The sequence below is a fragment of the Emys orbicularis genome, chromosome 10 (genome assembly GCF_028017835.1).
Source record: "Emys orbicularis isolate rEmyOrb1 chromosome 10, rEmyOrb1.hap1, whole genome shotgun sequence".
In the NCBI taxonomy this organism is placed as follows: Eukaryota; Metazoa; Chordata; order Testudines; family Emydidae; genus Emys; species Emys orbicularis.
Genome location: NC_088692.1, coordinates 83,566,423 through 83,583,397, shown reverse-complemented (window position 1 = coordinate 83,583,397; position 16,975 = coordinate 83,566,423). Strand labels below are relative to the sequence as shown.

The 16,975-nt window shown below is 45.6% G+C and overlaps 1 protein-coding gene across 1 annotated transcript; it reads left to right on the top strand.

Annotated features, from left to right (window-relative positions):
• The first annotated feature begins 2,027 nt into the window (after nucleotides 1-2,027).
• Nucleotides 2,028-9,624, top strand: SELENOS (selenoprotein S). The gene is made up of 6 exons (XM_065412140.1): nucleotides 2,028-2,106; nucleotides 2,406-2,540; nucleotides 4,572-4,678; nucleotides 6,309-6,398; nucleotides 6,510-6,588; nucleotides 8,538-9,624. The coding sequence occupies exons 1-6, from the start codon at nucleotides 2,028-2,030 to the stop codon at nucleotides 8,618-8,620; spliced, it is 573 nt and encodes a 190-aa protein (XP_065268212.1). The 3' UTR covers nucleotides 8,621-9,624.
• The last annotated feature ends 7,351 nt before the right edge of the window (nucleotides 9,625-16,975 follow it).

Below are 16,975 nucleotides of genomic sequence, written 5' to 3'. Positions count from 1 at the left end.
CAGCAACCTTTCAGAAGTGGTGTGCCGAGTCTTCATTTATTCACTCTAATTTAATTTAAGGTTTCGCGTGCCAGTAATACATTAACGTTTTTAGACGGTCTCTTTCTATAAGTCTGTAATATATAACTAAACTATTGTTGTATGTAAAGTAAATAAATGTTTTAAAATGTTTAAGAAGCTTCATTTAAAATTAAATTAAAATGCGGAGCCCCGCCGGCCGGTGGCCAGGACCGTGTGAGTGCCACTGAAAATCAGCTTGCATGCTGCCTTCGGCACGCGTGCCATAAGTTGCCTACCCCTGCCTTAGAGACTAATAAATTTGTTAGTCTCTAAGGTGCCACAAGGACTCCATTGTTTTTGCTGATACAGACTAACACGGCTGCTACTCTGAAACCTAACAACAACAAAAGTTATGCATCTGTTAACTAGGGCCAAGACCTCAGTTTTGTGTTATCCAAAGATCGCAGTACCAGCAGCCAATTAGGTCATTGGTTCGTTAATTCAGCAGTCATCCTTCTCATCAGCACTCATGCAACTTGGTAATGAGAAGCTGTCTCCCATCTACGAAATGACCCTAGAAGATCTGTGTAACTTCTGTTAGCATAACTGTAGTATGTATAAAATCACCCATTGCAAAAACACTGTAATGTTAGAGCTCCTAAACCTCTTGCCCCACAATACCTTTTCAGTCACCATGCTTGAAGCATGCCTTTAAAAGGTCTGAGTCAGCTAGACTCCAAAAGAGTAGTATGCTGAGTGATCTGGCATGCTTATGCAGCAACACTCATGGTTGCGGGCTCTTCCCCTTGCAAGCCAAACCAATGAAGCAGTAGACTGTCTGTCTGCCTGGGTGTAATGAACTAATGCCATCAAAAAGAAAAACAGGACAGATATGTCTTGGAGCAGCCTGATTGGGGCAGGGGGGTGGGGGCCTAGGTAAGAGTGAGCATGTACCAGTGATGCATAAAGTTGTTAAAAACACTGATCTGCTGTTGGGAGCTCTGTTGAAGGACAAGCAGTAGTGAGTCCTAAAATGACATGCAGCTGTACAGAAGAGCATCTGGGGAGCGGACCCATGAAGCTAGGATGAATGTAGGCAGAGAGTATCTAGACGCCGCAACTAGGGAACCTATCTGGGAAATGAACAGCAGTCAGCTGTCTGAGAAGATCGGCATCCTGCAGCCAGCAAAGGAGCTAAGAGATGAAGAGGAGGGAGACTTGTTCTTAAAAGCTGCTGCTAGTGCAAAGGAGGCTTGAAGTGAGGGCTGGGTGTAACCAGTGCCAAATCATGGCTGTCTCAGGCAGCAGAAGGGGTGTAAAAGAGTAGGTAACAAGGGCTGGCAGCTCATGCAGTGAGGGATGCACTAGCAAATGCAGAGAGGAATAAATGCTCAGTTCTTCCAGGCCAGTAACAGCTATTGGCAGGCCCTCTTCCTGTAAGTCACAGCCATTAGACACAGGGATGCAGATCTCCCGCAGTCCAGGACTTGGCCATGTCTTAAGAGACAGGATCTTGGGGCCTGCAGCCCCTATGGCAGCTGCACCCATCACTCATTTCCCCGGGGCAGGGGCAGGGGCAGCTGGAATCCAGGGGCGGAGCCTGGAGCAGTAGTGATAGATCCGGGCTCCTCAGACTCAGAGCACCTCTTCCCTTTGATTGGTCTAGGGATACCCTCGCTTCCACTTCTTGATTTCTTATCATTGGTCTGAACGTCTGACAGCCCCTGCTGATTGGTTTAAGTTTTGGCCTCCCCCCTATCGCTTGATTGGCTGGAGCTTCGATTCCTCTTCTTTTGATTGGTCTCTGCCTCGTCTCTTTACTGACCGCCGCCCCCTGATCTTTCTTGTACCGCGATTGGCCGTCAGCAGCAGCAGCAGCGCTGTTTTCTGATTGGGGGAGCCTCTGGCTACGTGTCGCCTAGCTCGGGGACGCGTCCCGGGGGGCGGTGCCGGCTCTCGGAAGTGGCGCTCAGCCGGGCTGGCCGAGTGCATCCGGCTCGCTGTGAGGGGAGGCCGCGTCCGCCGCGATGGATCTGGGCGGGGGGGCGCCGGGTCCCGGCAGGCCCGCGCTGGAGGAGGAGGGGATCCAGGCCCTGCAGCAGTCGGGTGAGAGGCCGGGCGGGTCGGGGCCCTGGGCTGGGGCAGGGGCGGCCGCCCTAGGGCTGGGCTCGGGGGGTAACGCCCGCCCCGACGGGGCCGGGTCGATCGTGAGGGGGGATGGGCGCTGGGGCTAGCGCCGCCCCCGGGGGCCGCCCCCCCCAGCGCGCAGCCTGCCCTGGCCCGTGGGGGTGGCGAGGGGTGACAGGCCCCATACGAGTGTCTACTGGGTATGAGTCCATGGAGCCTCTTCCCCAGCCCCTGCCTTGACCCCTCCGGCTTGACGCGTCCGTCTCCTCTCTCCCCAGTGGGCTCGCTGCTGGCCAGCTACGGCTGGTACCTCCTCTTCGCCTGCGTCGCCGTCTACCTCGTCGTTCAGAAGCTGGCTGAAAAGAGGAGAGCCCAGAGGAGGAACCGACCCGAGGCAGCTGGGGCGCCGCTTGGTTTGTAAATCTCCGTTGGCTCTGGGGTGGCACGTTCGCTTGCCCCGGGAGCCTTCCGCTATTTAGATCAGTGGTTCTCAAACTGGGGCTGCTGCTTGTGTAGGGAAAGCTCCTGCTGGGCCGGGCCGGTTTGTTTACCTGCCCTGTCCGCAGGTCCGGCCGATCGCGGCTCCCACTGGCCGCGGTTCGCCGCTCCAGGCCAATGGGAGCTGCTGGAAGCGGCGCGGGCCGAAGGACTTGCTGGCCACCAGACCTGCGGATGGGGCAGGTAAACAAACTGGCCCGGCCTGCCAGGGGCTTTCCCTACACAAGCGGCGGCCCCAGTTTGAGAACCACTGATTTAGATCCTTTACAGTGGGTCCTTGTGCGTAATATCTCGGAAGGCTTTCCAAAGTCGTGGTTATTGGTAGAATATCAGACCTGTGCAGAGCTTTATTAAACACCGGTATGTGGCAACGTTCTTGCTCTAAGGATCTTTTGAACTAACACAGATGTGATACCCAGGGCAACTTTTCAGGTGCCAAAGGTGCAGAGCCCTCATTGGCGAGGAGGTCAGTGGAGGAAGGCTTAGTGAAAGATCTGGCTTTGAAGACTGGGAAGGCTTTGCCAAAGATGGAGGGTGGCCTGAAAGGAAAGGGGAGAAATAAAGGAAACAGTGAGGAGAGGTGCTGCAGGAGAGCATAGAGTTTGGGGATAGTGGGTCTTGACTATGATCTTGAAAGCGACGTGTTCTGTATAGTGACGTATATGATAACTGTGGTGCCCAAATACTTCAGGGTTCATCACTACAGAAGTTGAGCACCTTATAGAATTGACAGAGAAACTGCAAGATGTTTGATATGCTTTGCAAACCCGCCTGATTAGTATTTGCCAGTCACTTCCTTCTTCATATTATCCCTTAGCACCATCCACTTCATACGTAATATGCGTGCGTAGTTGCCTATTGTGTATGCTATCTTATCTCTTGAATTGTGGCTCTAGGTTGTAAATTGTATGCAGTCCAGGCTTTGTTTAAGTTGGATTCAAGCTGCTGTAAAGCATGAGGTACCCTTATGGTGCTCCGTAAAGAGTAATTGTCTGCCACTGACTCAGGCTGGCACACTGGCGGCGTGGAGCCTATTAAACCACCTATTGCCTTCCCGTTGCATGCTGGCTTTCTTTCATAGGGATAACTGGATTTCACTGGGCAATGAAACCATACAGGAATCTTTTTTTCTAAAAATTGTATTCCATTGTTGCAGGCTGCAATGGAAATACTAAGTCACAGGAAAAAAATTGACATGCAAAGCATCCAGTATTTTACCCAACTACTGCTGAAACTTCTCTATCCAAACAATTGTTTATTCATGATTTAATACATATTAATCTACAACTCATGCATATAAATGTTAATACAGGGAAGTTTTATAAATAGAAAATGCTGAGTAAAATATCTGAGGGTTTTTGTTTTTCTTGGAAGTCAGCCTTTTCCCCTGTGACACTTACAAAAGGCAGCAGGGAAAGAGGTGGATACAACAGGTGGTCTGTCTCGGGCTGTCTGCTTTCTCCTTGGAGGGAGGGTGTATAATATCTTCATAAATCATGCCTCTGTTGACAGAGCGTGTTGGATCTTCCACTTTATTGTTATGATGAGACAAGCAGGAGCAATTGGAAAAGGAATGGGAGGGAGTCTGGACTGGTTTGTTAATGATTCCTAATAGAAAAAGTTCTGTATGTAGATGAAAGTGGATTCTCTGCAAGAGTATGGGCAAGTAGTTCTGAAATAATTCTTACCAACCAGTTTCAAACACTAGAATGGCAACTTTAAATTGTTGATGGGTGGGTTAACTTTAATGGGTTAATGATCATTCAAAAAATTCTAAATGGGCTCAGCAGTTGGATCAGTATATAAGTTATTGGAAAAGATTAATTACAAAGTAAGCTTCAGCTACAGTTTCTTCCAGAGCAGCTATAAAGCTGTGTGGTTACACTTCTGTATCAAGATTCTTTGAAGATGATCGTTTTGCCAACTTTTCTTCCGTGATCTCATAGAACCTGATGTGGTGGTGAGACGGCAGGAAGCTCTGGCAGCAGCTCGCTTCAGGATGCAAGAGGAGTTGAATGAACAAGCTGAAAAATTCAAAGAAAAGCAAAGACAGGTAATGTGAGGGCCAGGAGGACATTTATTTAGCTCTTTAATTTGCAGTCCAGTATTTATTTATTGATTGATTGATACAGAGTAGGTTTATACCTGACCAAATTGTAGAAGATATGTGAACTCTTGGATTTCTTCCATATTCTGTTTGGAACAGAAGGCTTGGAAGATTACCCATGGCTTAAGGATCAAATGGTGAAGACTGACATGTATTCCATTTCTATTACTTCAAAGACCTTTGGCATAAGGAGAACAGTTGTCTTAAGCCCAAATGCCGAAGTGCTTGGTTGAGTTGAAGCTTTGATGATCATGATCAGTCAAAATGAATAGATCTTGCTAATGTGCAGGAAATTAATTCATGCTGGACTATTTCCACTATTTGTTCTACTCCTTCCTGAAGTAACTGACTTAGTTAACACTTTTTTCTCCTAAAACATACAATAAGAGAAAACTCTCTATAGGCCTGATTCTTTAAAAAGTCAGGCTTGGAGGCAGTGACTGTGATAGTGTGTGCAAACCCGGTTTTTGTGTATGCAAAAGGATGCTTACACTGGCTATATTAGCATGCCAGTTAACCACACAATTCCACATGGAATTTGTATGCTCAATAGCAAGCTTAATTTTTCAGGAGATTCTGAGTGCCAGTGCAACTCCATGAGGCCTTAAAAAGCTGTAGAGTACAACTTGCACTAATGAGGAATACCACATAATTCAATGATGCTGTCTCCTCTAGGTAACAGCATAGGAAAGCTAATAATCAGAATAGCAGTAAAGAACCTCACTAATCCTAGGTCACTTTATTTTCTGCCTGCAGTCAGTAGAGGTGGTAATATCTCTTTGTAAGTAATCTTCAAGTGTCGAAGTCCCTATCAGTGTAGTTTGATACTAGAAGAAATCCTGGTAGCCAAAGTCTAATGGAAAACTGTGTTCAGGAATAGTCATCTTTGAGGAAATCTAATCCAATGCATTTAGACTAAGTATTTAGACTGAGAGAGCCTTGCTTTCTTTGATTCTGGGCAAACTGATATACCTCTTTTCCTTTCCCTTCCTTAAGAATAAGGAAGTCTAATGTGTTAACCATTATCCTGTACTGCCTATTAGATAAATTACTTTAAGAAAGATTCTGGTGGCATTTTCATATGCTGATAATTCTGTCTATTCCATGTGGAAAATCTGCTTTATTCTGCTTTTCAACACTTCATTTGAACAATACGTTTTCTTCCACCAAAAGCCTCTGATATTTTAAATGCCTTCATATCCATGTTTTGTAAACATTTGCTTTCGAGAAGACCTTTTTTTTTTTTTTGTATATTCTAAAATCTAGTTAGCTCTTTACTTAGCATTTCATTTTATTCTTTCAAATTGTCTTAACACATGGAAAAGAGGTGCAGCTATGATTTAAAGTCCTATTCTTTCCCATCCCTGTGCAGTGTGGTTGGAAAGACTTGGATATTACTACTTTAGCTAAGGCAAGGAAAAGTAGGAATTGTATCAGTTTTGATTCAGTGTTTGGTTGGATTTTTTTTTTTCTATGCTAAAATGGCAGCACTTTAGCTATTGGCTTTTGGGGGATTGTTCCAGTTAATTATACAGTCAAACAGTGTTACAAATTCTTCTTCTCCCCCCCCCCTCAGCTTGAAGAAGAGAAGAGAAGGCAAAAGATAGCCATATGGGAAAGCATGCAAGAAGGAAAAAGCTATAAAGGAAATCTGAAACTGAACCAGGTAACTTTACTCTTCTTAAACATCACATGTTGCAGCAAATATCTTCAATTAGATAACTAGCTGGAAACTACAAGTTGACAAGCTCTAAATAATTTTCATTTGTCTGAACAGCAAGAAATAGAATCCGCTGCTTCTGCCTCGTCAACAGTCCCGAAGCCTAAACCTAACAAAAAGCCTTTGCGAGGAGGTAGTAAGTATGAAACCTGGGTGTCTGTCAGTTATGGAAAATGAAATACTTATTCGTCTATCTAGATGGTTATTTTATACATGGGTGATTTGTCTCTCTTTGTTGAGACAGAGGGTAAGCTTTGATTCTCGATACGGAACATGTCTTGTTGGAGGATTCGTCTATTTGAGCACTGTAGTCAATACAAAGTCAGTTCAACTTTTTTGTAGCTACGTTCTGCTAAATGTTATGGGGAAAAATCTTGGGGCCTTTCGTATGTTTCTGTATGGGGAAACCTGACAGTATTACAGCCCCTTGAGAAAACTTTTTTAGCATGACTCAGAGACACTGTCTCCTTTTATCAGAAAATATAGATTCTTATTAACTTTGGGGGGGGGTGGTAACTTCTTTTGGACAGGGTAAATAAAAGGAGCCATAGCATGCCGTCTAGTCTATTTGTGTGTATCTCCGAGCACTATTCTTTTAGATACTTCTCTTCTGCCATTTGTTTTATTTTACGCAAATGTAAGTGTCATTTTAGTTTAATACAGCATTTCATTTGCCTGACTGCTCAGATGCCACAATGATTGAGCCATGATATCACTACTATAGATAAAAGCCACACAGCCAGTCTCTTTTTTCCTCCCCTCCTATATACAATGCACCTACTTTCCCTAATAATAATAGCCTAATTTGGGACCAATATTCTAATTGGTATTGCCATTGGTGATTGTCCAGATGATTCTACCAGTGCAGAAGGAATACACCTTGAGAGTACAGCAGTGAATAAGTTACAATAGCTGCACGAAGAACCTGCACAGCTTTAATAGGTTTAGTCAATAGTTCATTTTACTATTGAGTTGAAAATCCTGCTTGAATGGGAGATTGACTGTCATCAATGCCAAACACGTTGTATGTTGTTTATCATCGGCATACTCTAGTAGTCTGTTACCGTGGAATGCCTAGCATTAAAACTGTTCTGAACAGGAAATGAGAGAATAACAAAGAATGGGCCGCAGCTAAGCTAAGAAATTTCATAAAATCAGTTGGCTCCTTCAGTCCTTTCCCTACTGCCACCTGTCCTAGCTTCATCCCAGGCAAAACCCATGCTTAAATTACAGATTATGGAATTAGAGGGCTATATTCTGCTCATGAGGTAAACAAGGGTCAGTTGAAGAATCCTGCTGGCTGTTCTAGTTGCTGAATAAAATTCTGAAAATAGAGCTTTTTAGTTGTCCAGTGAACAAGATAACTTTTGTAATGATGGGGAAAGTAGTGGAGGTTTGAACGGAATAGGTTGATATTGAAAACTGCCCAGTCAGTATAGCAGAGAGTAGTAATCTGCCTGCTGATCATGTGTGGACAAAATAATTAGACAAGAGAAATTTGCAAGCCTGTATCTTTCTTTCCCAAGTGTACCCTTGTAAAAGGTAACTGGATCTGGTATTTATCACCTTAGGAGATCCAACTAAAACTCAGTGTCTGTCTGGTGTATCTTATGAAACGGGAAAAGTAAATATAAAAACAAAATTGTCAAACCCATGGGGATGAGAGGCATGCCCTTCTCTAACACCAGTAGCAATACTACTTCTTTGCGTCTGTCAGAACAGGTTACAGAGTTTAACCTCGCGGCGAAAAAATGAAGCTTAATGCTCTGCAATAATGAATGAGCAGTGCTACCTCTGTGATGCAGACTTTGTTATGCATAGTGTTATCACTGCAAACTACACATCTCACTTGTGCATTTTGGAAGCCCTGTGAGTCTTCTGTCACTTAATTTCTCTGTTGGAGTGAGCCAGACTTGTGAAATATGAATGCTGTATTGTGATATGTAACCTTCTAAAATCGCCAAACTTCAGTTATTGATGACATGGACTGTTGGATTGTGTTACAAAATAAATCCCCTCTAGACTGGGGTTTACCTCTAACTCTCAATTATCCATGTTTTTAGTATCCCTCCTCTGTCGTTGCAGGTTATAATCCTTTGTCTGGAGAAGGTGGTGGAACCTGTGCTTGGAGACCAGGTCGCAGAGGCGGCCCATCTTCAAGTGGATGAGGCTAACCTTACTGGTGTCTAACGACACTAGCAGGTCTAATCTGACCCACTATTCAACTGCCTGCAGCTTGCATGTCACAGTGACTCTTTGGGGGCTTGGTTTAGTACAGGTGTAGACTTAGAAACAAATGTACATGACACACAGATTTTAATGTGACAGCTAAAAGCCCTGACACACTATCACACACAGGAAAATGGTTTATCCTTTTTTAACAGACTGAAGATTATACAGGGAGCAGAATGTCAATCAACAGTGTCTTTCGCGTTATTTAGAGAAGAAGCATGGTCTATGGCTAAAGCACGTGACTCAGTCATGAAGCCTGGCTGTTCAGCAGACTGCCTGTGTGACCCGAGGCAAGTTCCTTAATGGTCTGTGCCTCAGTTTACCTCTCTGTAAAATAGGGACGTATACCTTCCTCACGGGGCGGTGCTGTGGGTCTTAATTCATTAATGTTCATAAAGTGCTTTGAGATCTTTGGCCAGAAGGTGCTATAAGAGATCAAAGTACTATCACTAGTATAGGTAATCTAATTTTACAAAACTCTCAGTGGGCACCTACAACTCCAGTAGAACTGGAGTTTCAAAAAACCTGGGTGAGCTACAATAACCTACTATTGTAGTGGGGAGCACAAAGGCATATGGGTGACAGAGACCTGTAAGAACAGGGCTTGCCTGTATGATATTTCCATTCCTGGGGGCACTTCAAAAAGTCTGACTTAATGTTTCTGTTGGTTACTAAGTGCCAAATCTTTCAGTGGGCGACTTCGAGCGTGGCTCCAAGGGCTCAGGTGTCATGGGCTTAGTACAAAATTCCAATGATTATAGATGAGTCTCTGTGACAAGCTGCAGTGAATGATGTTGTCCTTATAAATGGTAAACAAACCAGTGAGGATCACTGATATTGGACAGTAGATGGGGGTTTCTTTCTATATCTTTTTTATTTCAACAGCTTTGTAAAACGAAACACTGTAAATATTGAATATCATTGGAAATAAATTGTAAACTTAGTATTTGCAATACTGTGGTTTTTACAGCATCTTTTTACGGTAGGCGGTACCTGTTCTAGTTCAATAGATGTGTCTAAAGCAAGATACTTCCTGAATTGTGTGGCTAGATTTTTTTTGACTACTAATTCTGCTTTAATGCTTGGCCTGACATTTTGATGGCGCCTCTCATTGATTTTTTTTTTTTTTAACCCTTTTAATTTTAATTGGGGGCTATTTCAATGCCAAATGTCCGTTTTCTAATAAATAAATAAATCGCCTTCAGGCTGAGACCAAATTGGGGAAAATAGGCTAAAAACTAAACGCTTCAGAAAGTTACAAATGATGGAAAATGGGGTAAAACAGATCCTCGGCAATTGAATCTTGTCCAGCCATTACAATTGGAGAGCTTCTGCTGAAAAACATATGGCAAGGGCCTTGTGCTTTCAAATGGTTGGAGAAGGTCAGTAGCTCTTTCCAGGCTGTAGTCAATGATCTCTGGCTTTTTAGGGTGGTGGAAATATCTCAGGCTGGTTAACTTGAAAACTAAAAGATCGTCAAATAGAAGAACAATAATTTATTACTTCTGTTGCTCTGATCTTGCAGTGGGATCCATTCACAGTGACCCCTGTGCTGATGACATCAGTGGGTACCTGCATGAGTCTAGTAGGTCCCCAGGCAGGATCAGGTCCTTCATCTGGAGGCCACTAGAGTAATTTACTGTACCATCTTGCTTCTCTCCACCAGAGGCACTGCAGAAATCTTCCATCATGGGCTGATGGCCTGGCTGTCTTCCATGCTGAATAGCTCAGCTGGATACAGAAGCCTGTTCTGTACCCTGCTGTCGGTCTATGCTGTGTGATGGTTACGGAACATCTGTGCTGAAAAGAGTCTACAGTTTGCAAATGAGTTTAATTCCAGCCTGTGTAAATTCTACATGCTCTAAACAGTAAGTGAAGAAAGAGTGTAGGCTCTTCATCCTGTTTTTTGGCATATATTCAGTTGTGTGGGTGGACATAGTGTTGATCCAAAGGCAGCTGATTTATAAGTGTCCCACCCTCTTCAGTACTTTGTCAGAGAACTGAGTGGCTTTGGCTAGTCCTTCTTTGTGTTTCTTGCAAGATAAAGCATGAGAAGTTCCCATCAAAGGTATATGGCAAGTAGCCACACTTCTCTGATCTCTTTATTTTGAGTTAGTATGTACAGTGGCCTATTTCACTAAACTAGCTTAAAGCCCCTTGCAAAATTGTGCTTCTAAACACACACTTGGAGACCCTTCACTGCTATTTCTGCTTATTTGTATGGATATTCCATTTGATGAGTTCACAAATCTTTATAGCGACTACCCCCTACAGCTTATGTTCCCAGCTTTCAACCACTGGCCATAAATGCAATATTCCGGCAACGTGTCATTTAATCTTGTGAGCTTTAAAGTCCCTAGTCAGGAACTGGAAGAGTGAAGGATCTCCCAGTGTTAGTCTGCTCCCATTACATATGTCGTTTTGATTTTAGCTTGTAAAGGATGTATCTAAATGCATACAGAATGTGCAATGAGAAGGCTGTTAATATACTATCACAACCATCTTTTCATTTCCTGGCCTCTGTGTGCTTAGATTCATACCGTCAAACGTCCCTTAGTATGTGTGTGACATGTACTGTAGTGTGAGGCATTTCACTTCTTGGGGTTTTTCATTTTTGAATAAAGCAAAGGAAAATGGGAGGCCAGGAAAAACTCCATTAGTAGATTTTGAAGATCACCCATCACGGGAGTAAACAGGGTGGCAGGGCTGCCTTCAGACCCCCATGGTTGAGCATGAGTGAGTTTTCCCTAAGTCTGGGTTTACTGGGCAGCAGCGCATGTTCACACTGGGATACTATCTTCACCATAGAAAGCGACATTTAATTTTGAATGAAAGGTGCAAAATGCCCCAAACTACAAAGATTCTAAAGAGGCAGAATCAAAGGGGGGTGGGGGAGTAGGGAGGCTTCCTTTGCACTCACCTTGTTCCCAGACTCCTGATTGTTTTGTTTTTGTTTAAAGGTAGCTTTTTTTCCTTAAAAGATCTTTACTGAGTTAAATGGATCTTTATTAGCTGCGCACTGCTCCCTCACTGTGTCAGGACCCCATTCGGGCCAGGCAGTGGGAATGTGCGTTTCACTGAGCTCCCTGATCATTGGAGCTAGGCGAATGATTGCGTTTGGGATTGGGCAGAGAAGATTTGCTTCCATGTCTCCTCCCTTCCAGCCAAGTGCCTTAATTGCCAAGCTAACGGGGAGCTCACTCCGGCACAATGAAGATTTATGTATTTATACAAAATGGAACAGCTTCAACAGGAGTGACTGAGAGTAGCCCACCCTAGAATACCCCTGAGCCCAGTGGTTAGGATGCTCACAGGAAAGCTGAGTTCAAGTCCCCTCTCCAGAGTGGGGATTCAATCCTGGTTTTCCTACATCCCAGCAAATGCCCTCACCATTGGTTAGAAGGGGAAAAGTACCCTCTCACTCTCTTTTCTGAAGCTGGCCTTGAAAAACTTTTGCCCAGTCAAAACTAATCAGATCAAATTCACAAGCAGTTTTCATGGGTGACCAGAACTAGTCTTTTCTGACAAACAATAAACGTTTTGCCCAGCCCTACTAGTAATGTCAATTTTTGTTCCTTCTTTAGCAACTGAGATGCCCACTGAGCATGGAGTGAGTTTATTTAGTTGCTGGTAACTTTAAAAACCAAAAAAACCCACCTTAATCCTCAGGTCTGTGAAATGTGCCAAATTTGAGTGCTCTTGAATCAGTCATTTTTGAGTTAATAGCGAGCGAGTTAAAAATCCTACTCCCTCCCCGCCCGCCCACTTTATTTTTGTTTTTGGCTTGCAATTACTCAAACAGCTGGAAACTTTTCCCCTCAGACATCTAAAAAGCAGATTAATTCTGGACTGAAAGCAAATATGGAAAGTTTTAGCCCAGAAAGAGAATTATCCAGAACTACAAGTGGGGTTATAACATAACTGTGGAGTGCCATGCTCCTATTGAAGACAATGTCAAAATTTCAACAAACTGCAATGATACAGGATCATTCCCTAAACTCATTGGCTTCAGCAAACACACCAGTGTTCTCTGGCTTAAACGCTTATTGCTTAATGACTGTTGTGATTGCACTGTTGTGCATTTACTGGAGATATTTCGCTGGCAGAGATTATACTGTAAAACATTAAAACTGACACTTATTTTGCTAGAACAATACAGAGTTTCCAGTTAACACAAATACTGTTTAAACCTCCAAGTATAAGACACCCTTGGGGTAGAATTTCAAAGGCATAAAGGAGTTAAGTTTGTGCCTTTGAAAATCTCTTTCCAAGGTGTTAGGTGCCGTAGAAATATAGCTAGACTTGAAAGAGAGCAGTTTTGACTAAACTTTCATTGGGAAGGGTTCTCAGGCCCAGGATGGAATTGCTGGTCAAAACAGGACAAAGACACCCATTCCAGAGCAGCCGAGCCATTAGGGCAGGGGTCGGCAACGTTTGGCACACGGCTCGCCAGGGTAAGCACCCTGGCGGGCCGGGCCAGTTTTATTTACCTGCTGACGCGGCAGGTTCGGCCGATCGCGGCCCCCACTGGCCGCAGTTCGCCGTCCCGGGCCAATGGGGGCGGCGAGAAGCGGCGCGGGCGAGCGATGTGCTGGCCACGGCTTCTCGCCGCCCCCATTGGCCCGGGACGGCGAACCGCGGCCAGTGGGGGCCGCGATCGGCCGAACCTGCCGCGTCAGCAGATAAATAAAACTGGCCCGGCCCGCCAGGGTGCTTACCCTGGCGAGCCGCGTGCCGAACGTTGCCGACCCCTGCATTAGGGCATGATGGGGAGACCCAGCTTCAAGTCTCTGATATACCAGGGACTTGAACATGGTTTGCCCACTTCCCATCTGAGTGCCCTAACCCCCAGGCTATTGGCTGCTCTCTCACAGGGGGCTGGTTTGTTTTGAGGTTCTTTGCAGAACTATTTGAATGGTCTTGGTTTCATTCCACATTATAATGGAATGCAATGCAGAAACCTCAAACAAATTTTGCGTAACTGAATTCTTGTTTTCCAGCCAGCCCTCCACATAAGTAGCCTGCCTCTTGCAGTAAAACAAGTTCTGCCGTGTTTTCTAGAGTTTTGTCCAGTCTAATTTTGAAGTTCTCGGTGAGGTGAGACTTTCAGTGCTTCCCTTGGTAGATTAGTCTATGGCAGGGGTAGGCAACCTATGGCACACATGTCCGAAGGTGGCACGCGAGTTGATTTTCAGTGGCACTCACACTGCCCGGGTCCTGGCCACCGGTCCGGGGGGCTCTGCATTTTAATTTAATTTTAAATTAAGTTTCTTAAACATTTTAAAAACCTTATTTACTTTACAAACAACAATAGTTTAGTTATTTATTATAGACTTAGAGAAAGAGACCTTCTAAAAACGTTAAAATGTATGACTGGCATGTGAAATCTTAAATTAGAGTGAATAAATGAAGACTCGGCACACCACTTCTGAAAGGTTGCCAACCCCTGGTCTATGGTCTAGTCGATTTTAACCTTAGCCATCCTTTTCTTAGGAAGAGAACTTCTAGCACTAGTTGGAGCTCATAGTGAAGGGGGTAGCCAGGGGTCAGAAGGAGGGGGAAAGTACTCTATTAAGTTCCACTGAAAGCTAAGCTTCATGCTCTCATGATCGCCGAATACTGCTCATGGGGGACTTGCAGAGCTTTACAATGGACAAAATCTTCCCCTGTGCAGAAGTTCTGCACAAGGCCTAAGCAAGGTTTAAGTGGGACCTAATTAGTAGTACATACCCATAGAAGCCCTGCACCAGGTTTATGTCTACACTGCAGCAGGAAGTGAGCCGCCCAGCGTGGGTAGAAAAACTTGTGTTAGCTGGTCTCAAGCAAAGCACTTAAATAGCAGTGCGGATGATGTGGCTTGAGCAGCAGCTAGGGCTCCCAAGCCCACGCGACCCCCAGATCTGAGCTCAGGTGTCTAGCGTGAGTCTGAGTCAGAGCTGCAATGTCCACACTGCTCAGTTTAGCCCGCTAGCTCAAGCCCTGCTAATGTGAGTCTGTCTACCGAGTCTGGGAAGCTCGCTCTCAGCTGCAGTGTAGAGGTCCTACGCAGGAGGACTTCACCTAATACAATAGTCCCTCTACTTCCCTGCATGTTTTATTAGCAATGAAATGCGTAACAGTGTTGACTTTTAAATCATCGCTACGCTTTTTCGTCAACACCCCCTGGAGCTTAATGAGGCATGTCCCACCTTGGTTGTTTCTGGCTGGCTGCACATGATGGCATCATAGAAGATTAGGGTTGGAAGAGACCTCAGGAGGTCATTTAATCCAACCCCTGCTCAAAGCAGGACCAATCCCCAACTAAATCATCCCAGCCAGGACTTTGTCAAGCTGGGCCTTAAAAACCTCTAAGGAAGGAGATTCCACCACCTCCCTAGGTAACCCATTCCAGTGCTTCACCACCCTCCTAGTGAAATAGTTTTTCCTAATAGCCAACCTAGACCTCCCCCACTGCAACTTGAGACCATTACTTCTTGTTCTGTCATCGCTGAGAACAGCCGAGCTCCATCCTCTTTGGAACCCCCCTTCAGGTAGTTGAAGGCTGCTATCAAATCCCCCCTCACTCTTCTTTTCTGCAGCGTAAATAAGCCCAGTTCCCTCAGCCTCTCCTCATAAGTCATGTGCCCCAGCCCCCTAATCATTTTCGTTGCCCTCCACTGGACTCTCTCCAATTGTCCACATCCTTTCTGTAGTGGGAGGCCCAAAACTGGATGCAGTACTCCAGATGTGAACTGACCAATGCTGAATAGAGGAGAATAATCACTTCCCTCGATCTGCTGGCAATGCTCCTACTAATGCAGCCCAATATACCGTTAGCCTTCTTGGCAACAAGGACACACTTCTGACTCATATTCAGCTTCTCGTCCACTGTAATCCCCAGGTTCTTTTCTGCAGACCTGCTGCTTAGCCAGTTGGCATTCCATTGAATGGTGAAGATGTTGGCTTTGTCTATGTTAGGAAGTAGCTCTTTTCTGCAGTCGGTTTAGCTGAGGCAGTGCTGTGTGCAGTTTGTCCTTATCTGCACTTACCACAGTCAGCACCAGTACTGGCGAACAGATCACTGATAAGCACTCTTGGAAATGGTGCTATTTTCAAGTGTAAAAAAAGCTTGTTTGCAACCGGATGAGCTGGGGGCTTGGCTTTCTTTACAACAAAAGCTTAGATTTGGGAGCACGACATGCAATGGAAAAGTACCCTATTGCTGGCTCGGTGTGACCTGCCCCACATCCACTTCTGTAGGGGGGGCAGTGCAAGCTTCCAACCAGAGACCTCAGCTGTCCCAAACTTGACCACCTTGCCCCACATCCCACTCGAGATTCCCACTCATGAACAGAATGCTTTTGTGACCTGATCAAGGCCCAGATCCTCCAAGGGTAGGAGGTGCCTAATTCCTATTGATTTCAATACCTTTGAAGATCAGGGCCCAATTGTCTAGCCCAGTGTTTCCCAAACTTGGGACGCCGCTTGTGTAGGGAAAGTCCCTGGCGGGCCAGGCCGGTTTGTTTACCTGCTGCGTCCGTAGGTTCGGCCGATCGCGGCTCCCACTGGCCGCGGTTCGCTGCTCTAGGCCAGTGGGAGCTGCGGGAAGCGGCGGCCAGTACGTCCCTCAGCCTGCGCCGCTTCCCGCAGCTCCCATTGGCCTAGAGTGGTGCAGGGCCACCCGGGGGGGCAAGTGGGGCAGTTTGCCCCAGGCCCCTCAGGGGCCCCCACAAGAATATAGTATTCTATGGTATTGCAACTTTTTTTTATGGAAGGGGCCCCTGAAAATTGCTTTGCCCCAGGCCCTCTGAATCTTCTGGGCGGCCCTGGAGCGGCGAACCGTGGCCAGTGGGAGCCGCGATCGGCCGGACCTGCGGACACGGCAAGTAAACAAACCAGCCCGGCCCGCCAGGGGCTTTCCCTACACAAGCGGCGTCCCAAGTTTGGGAAACACTGGTCTAGAATAAGGCCCTGCTCAATTCACTTCCAGTGGGGACCTACAGGTGGATTTAAACCTCTGGTTCCTAACCTCTTCCTGCAAGCACCTGCCATGATGGATTGACAGGTAGGCAGCCCCTATTCCGACTCCTTTCACCATGCCCCGCTCCATCCATGCTCTCTTCTCCTGTGCATTTTTAACTTCTGCCTCTGTTTTCCCTCCCTGTTTGTTGCCTTGTGGTGACTGCTACCTGAAGGGCACACTGCAGGGAGTGAGGCCTTCGAGAGGCTGAGCCACTATGCTCTGTAGCTGAGCTGAGCTGGGCCCTACGAGAGCAAAAAGAAACCTGGGCAGCAGCCAAAAGGCCTCTCTG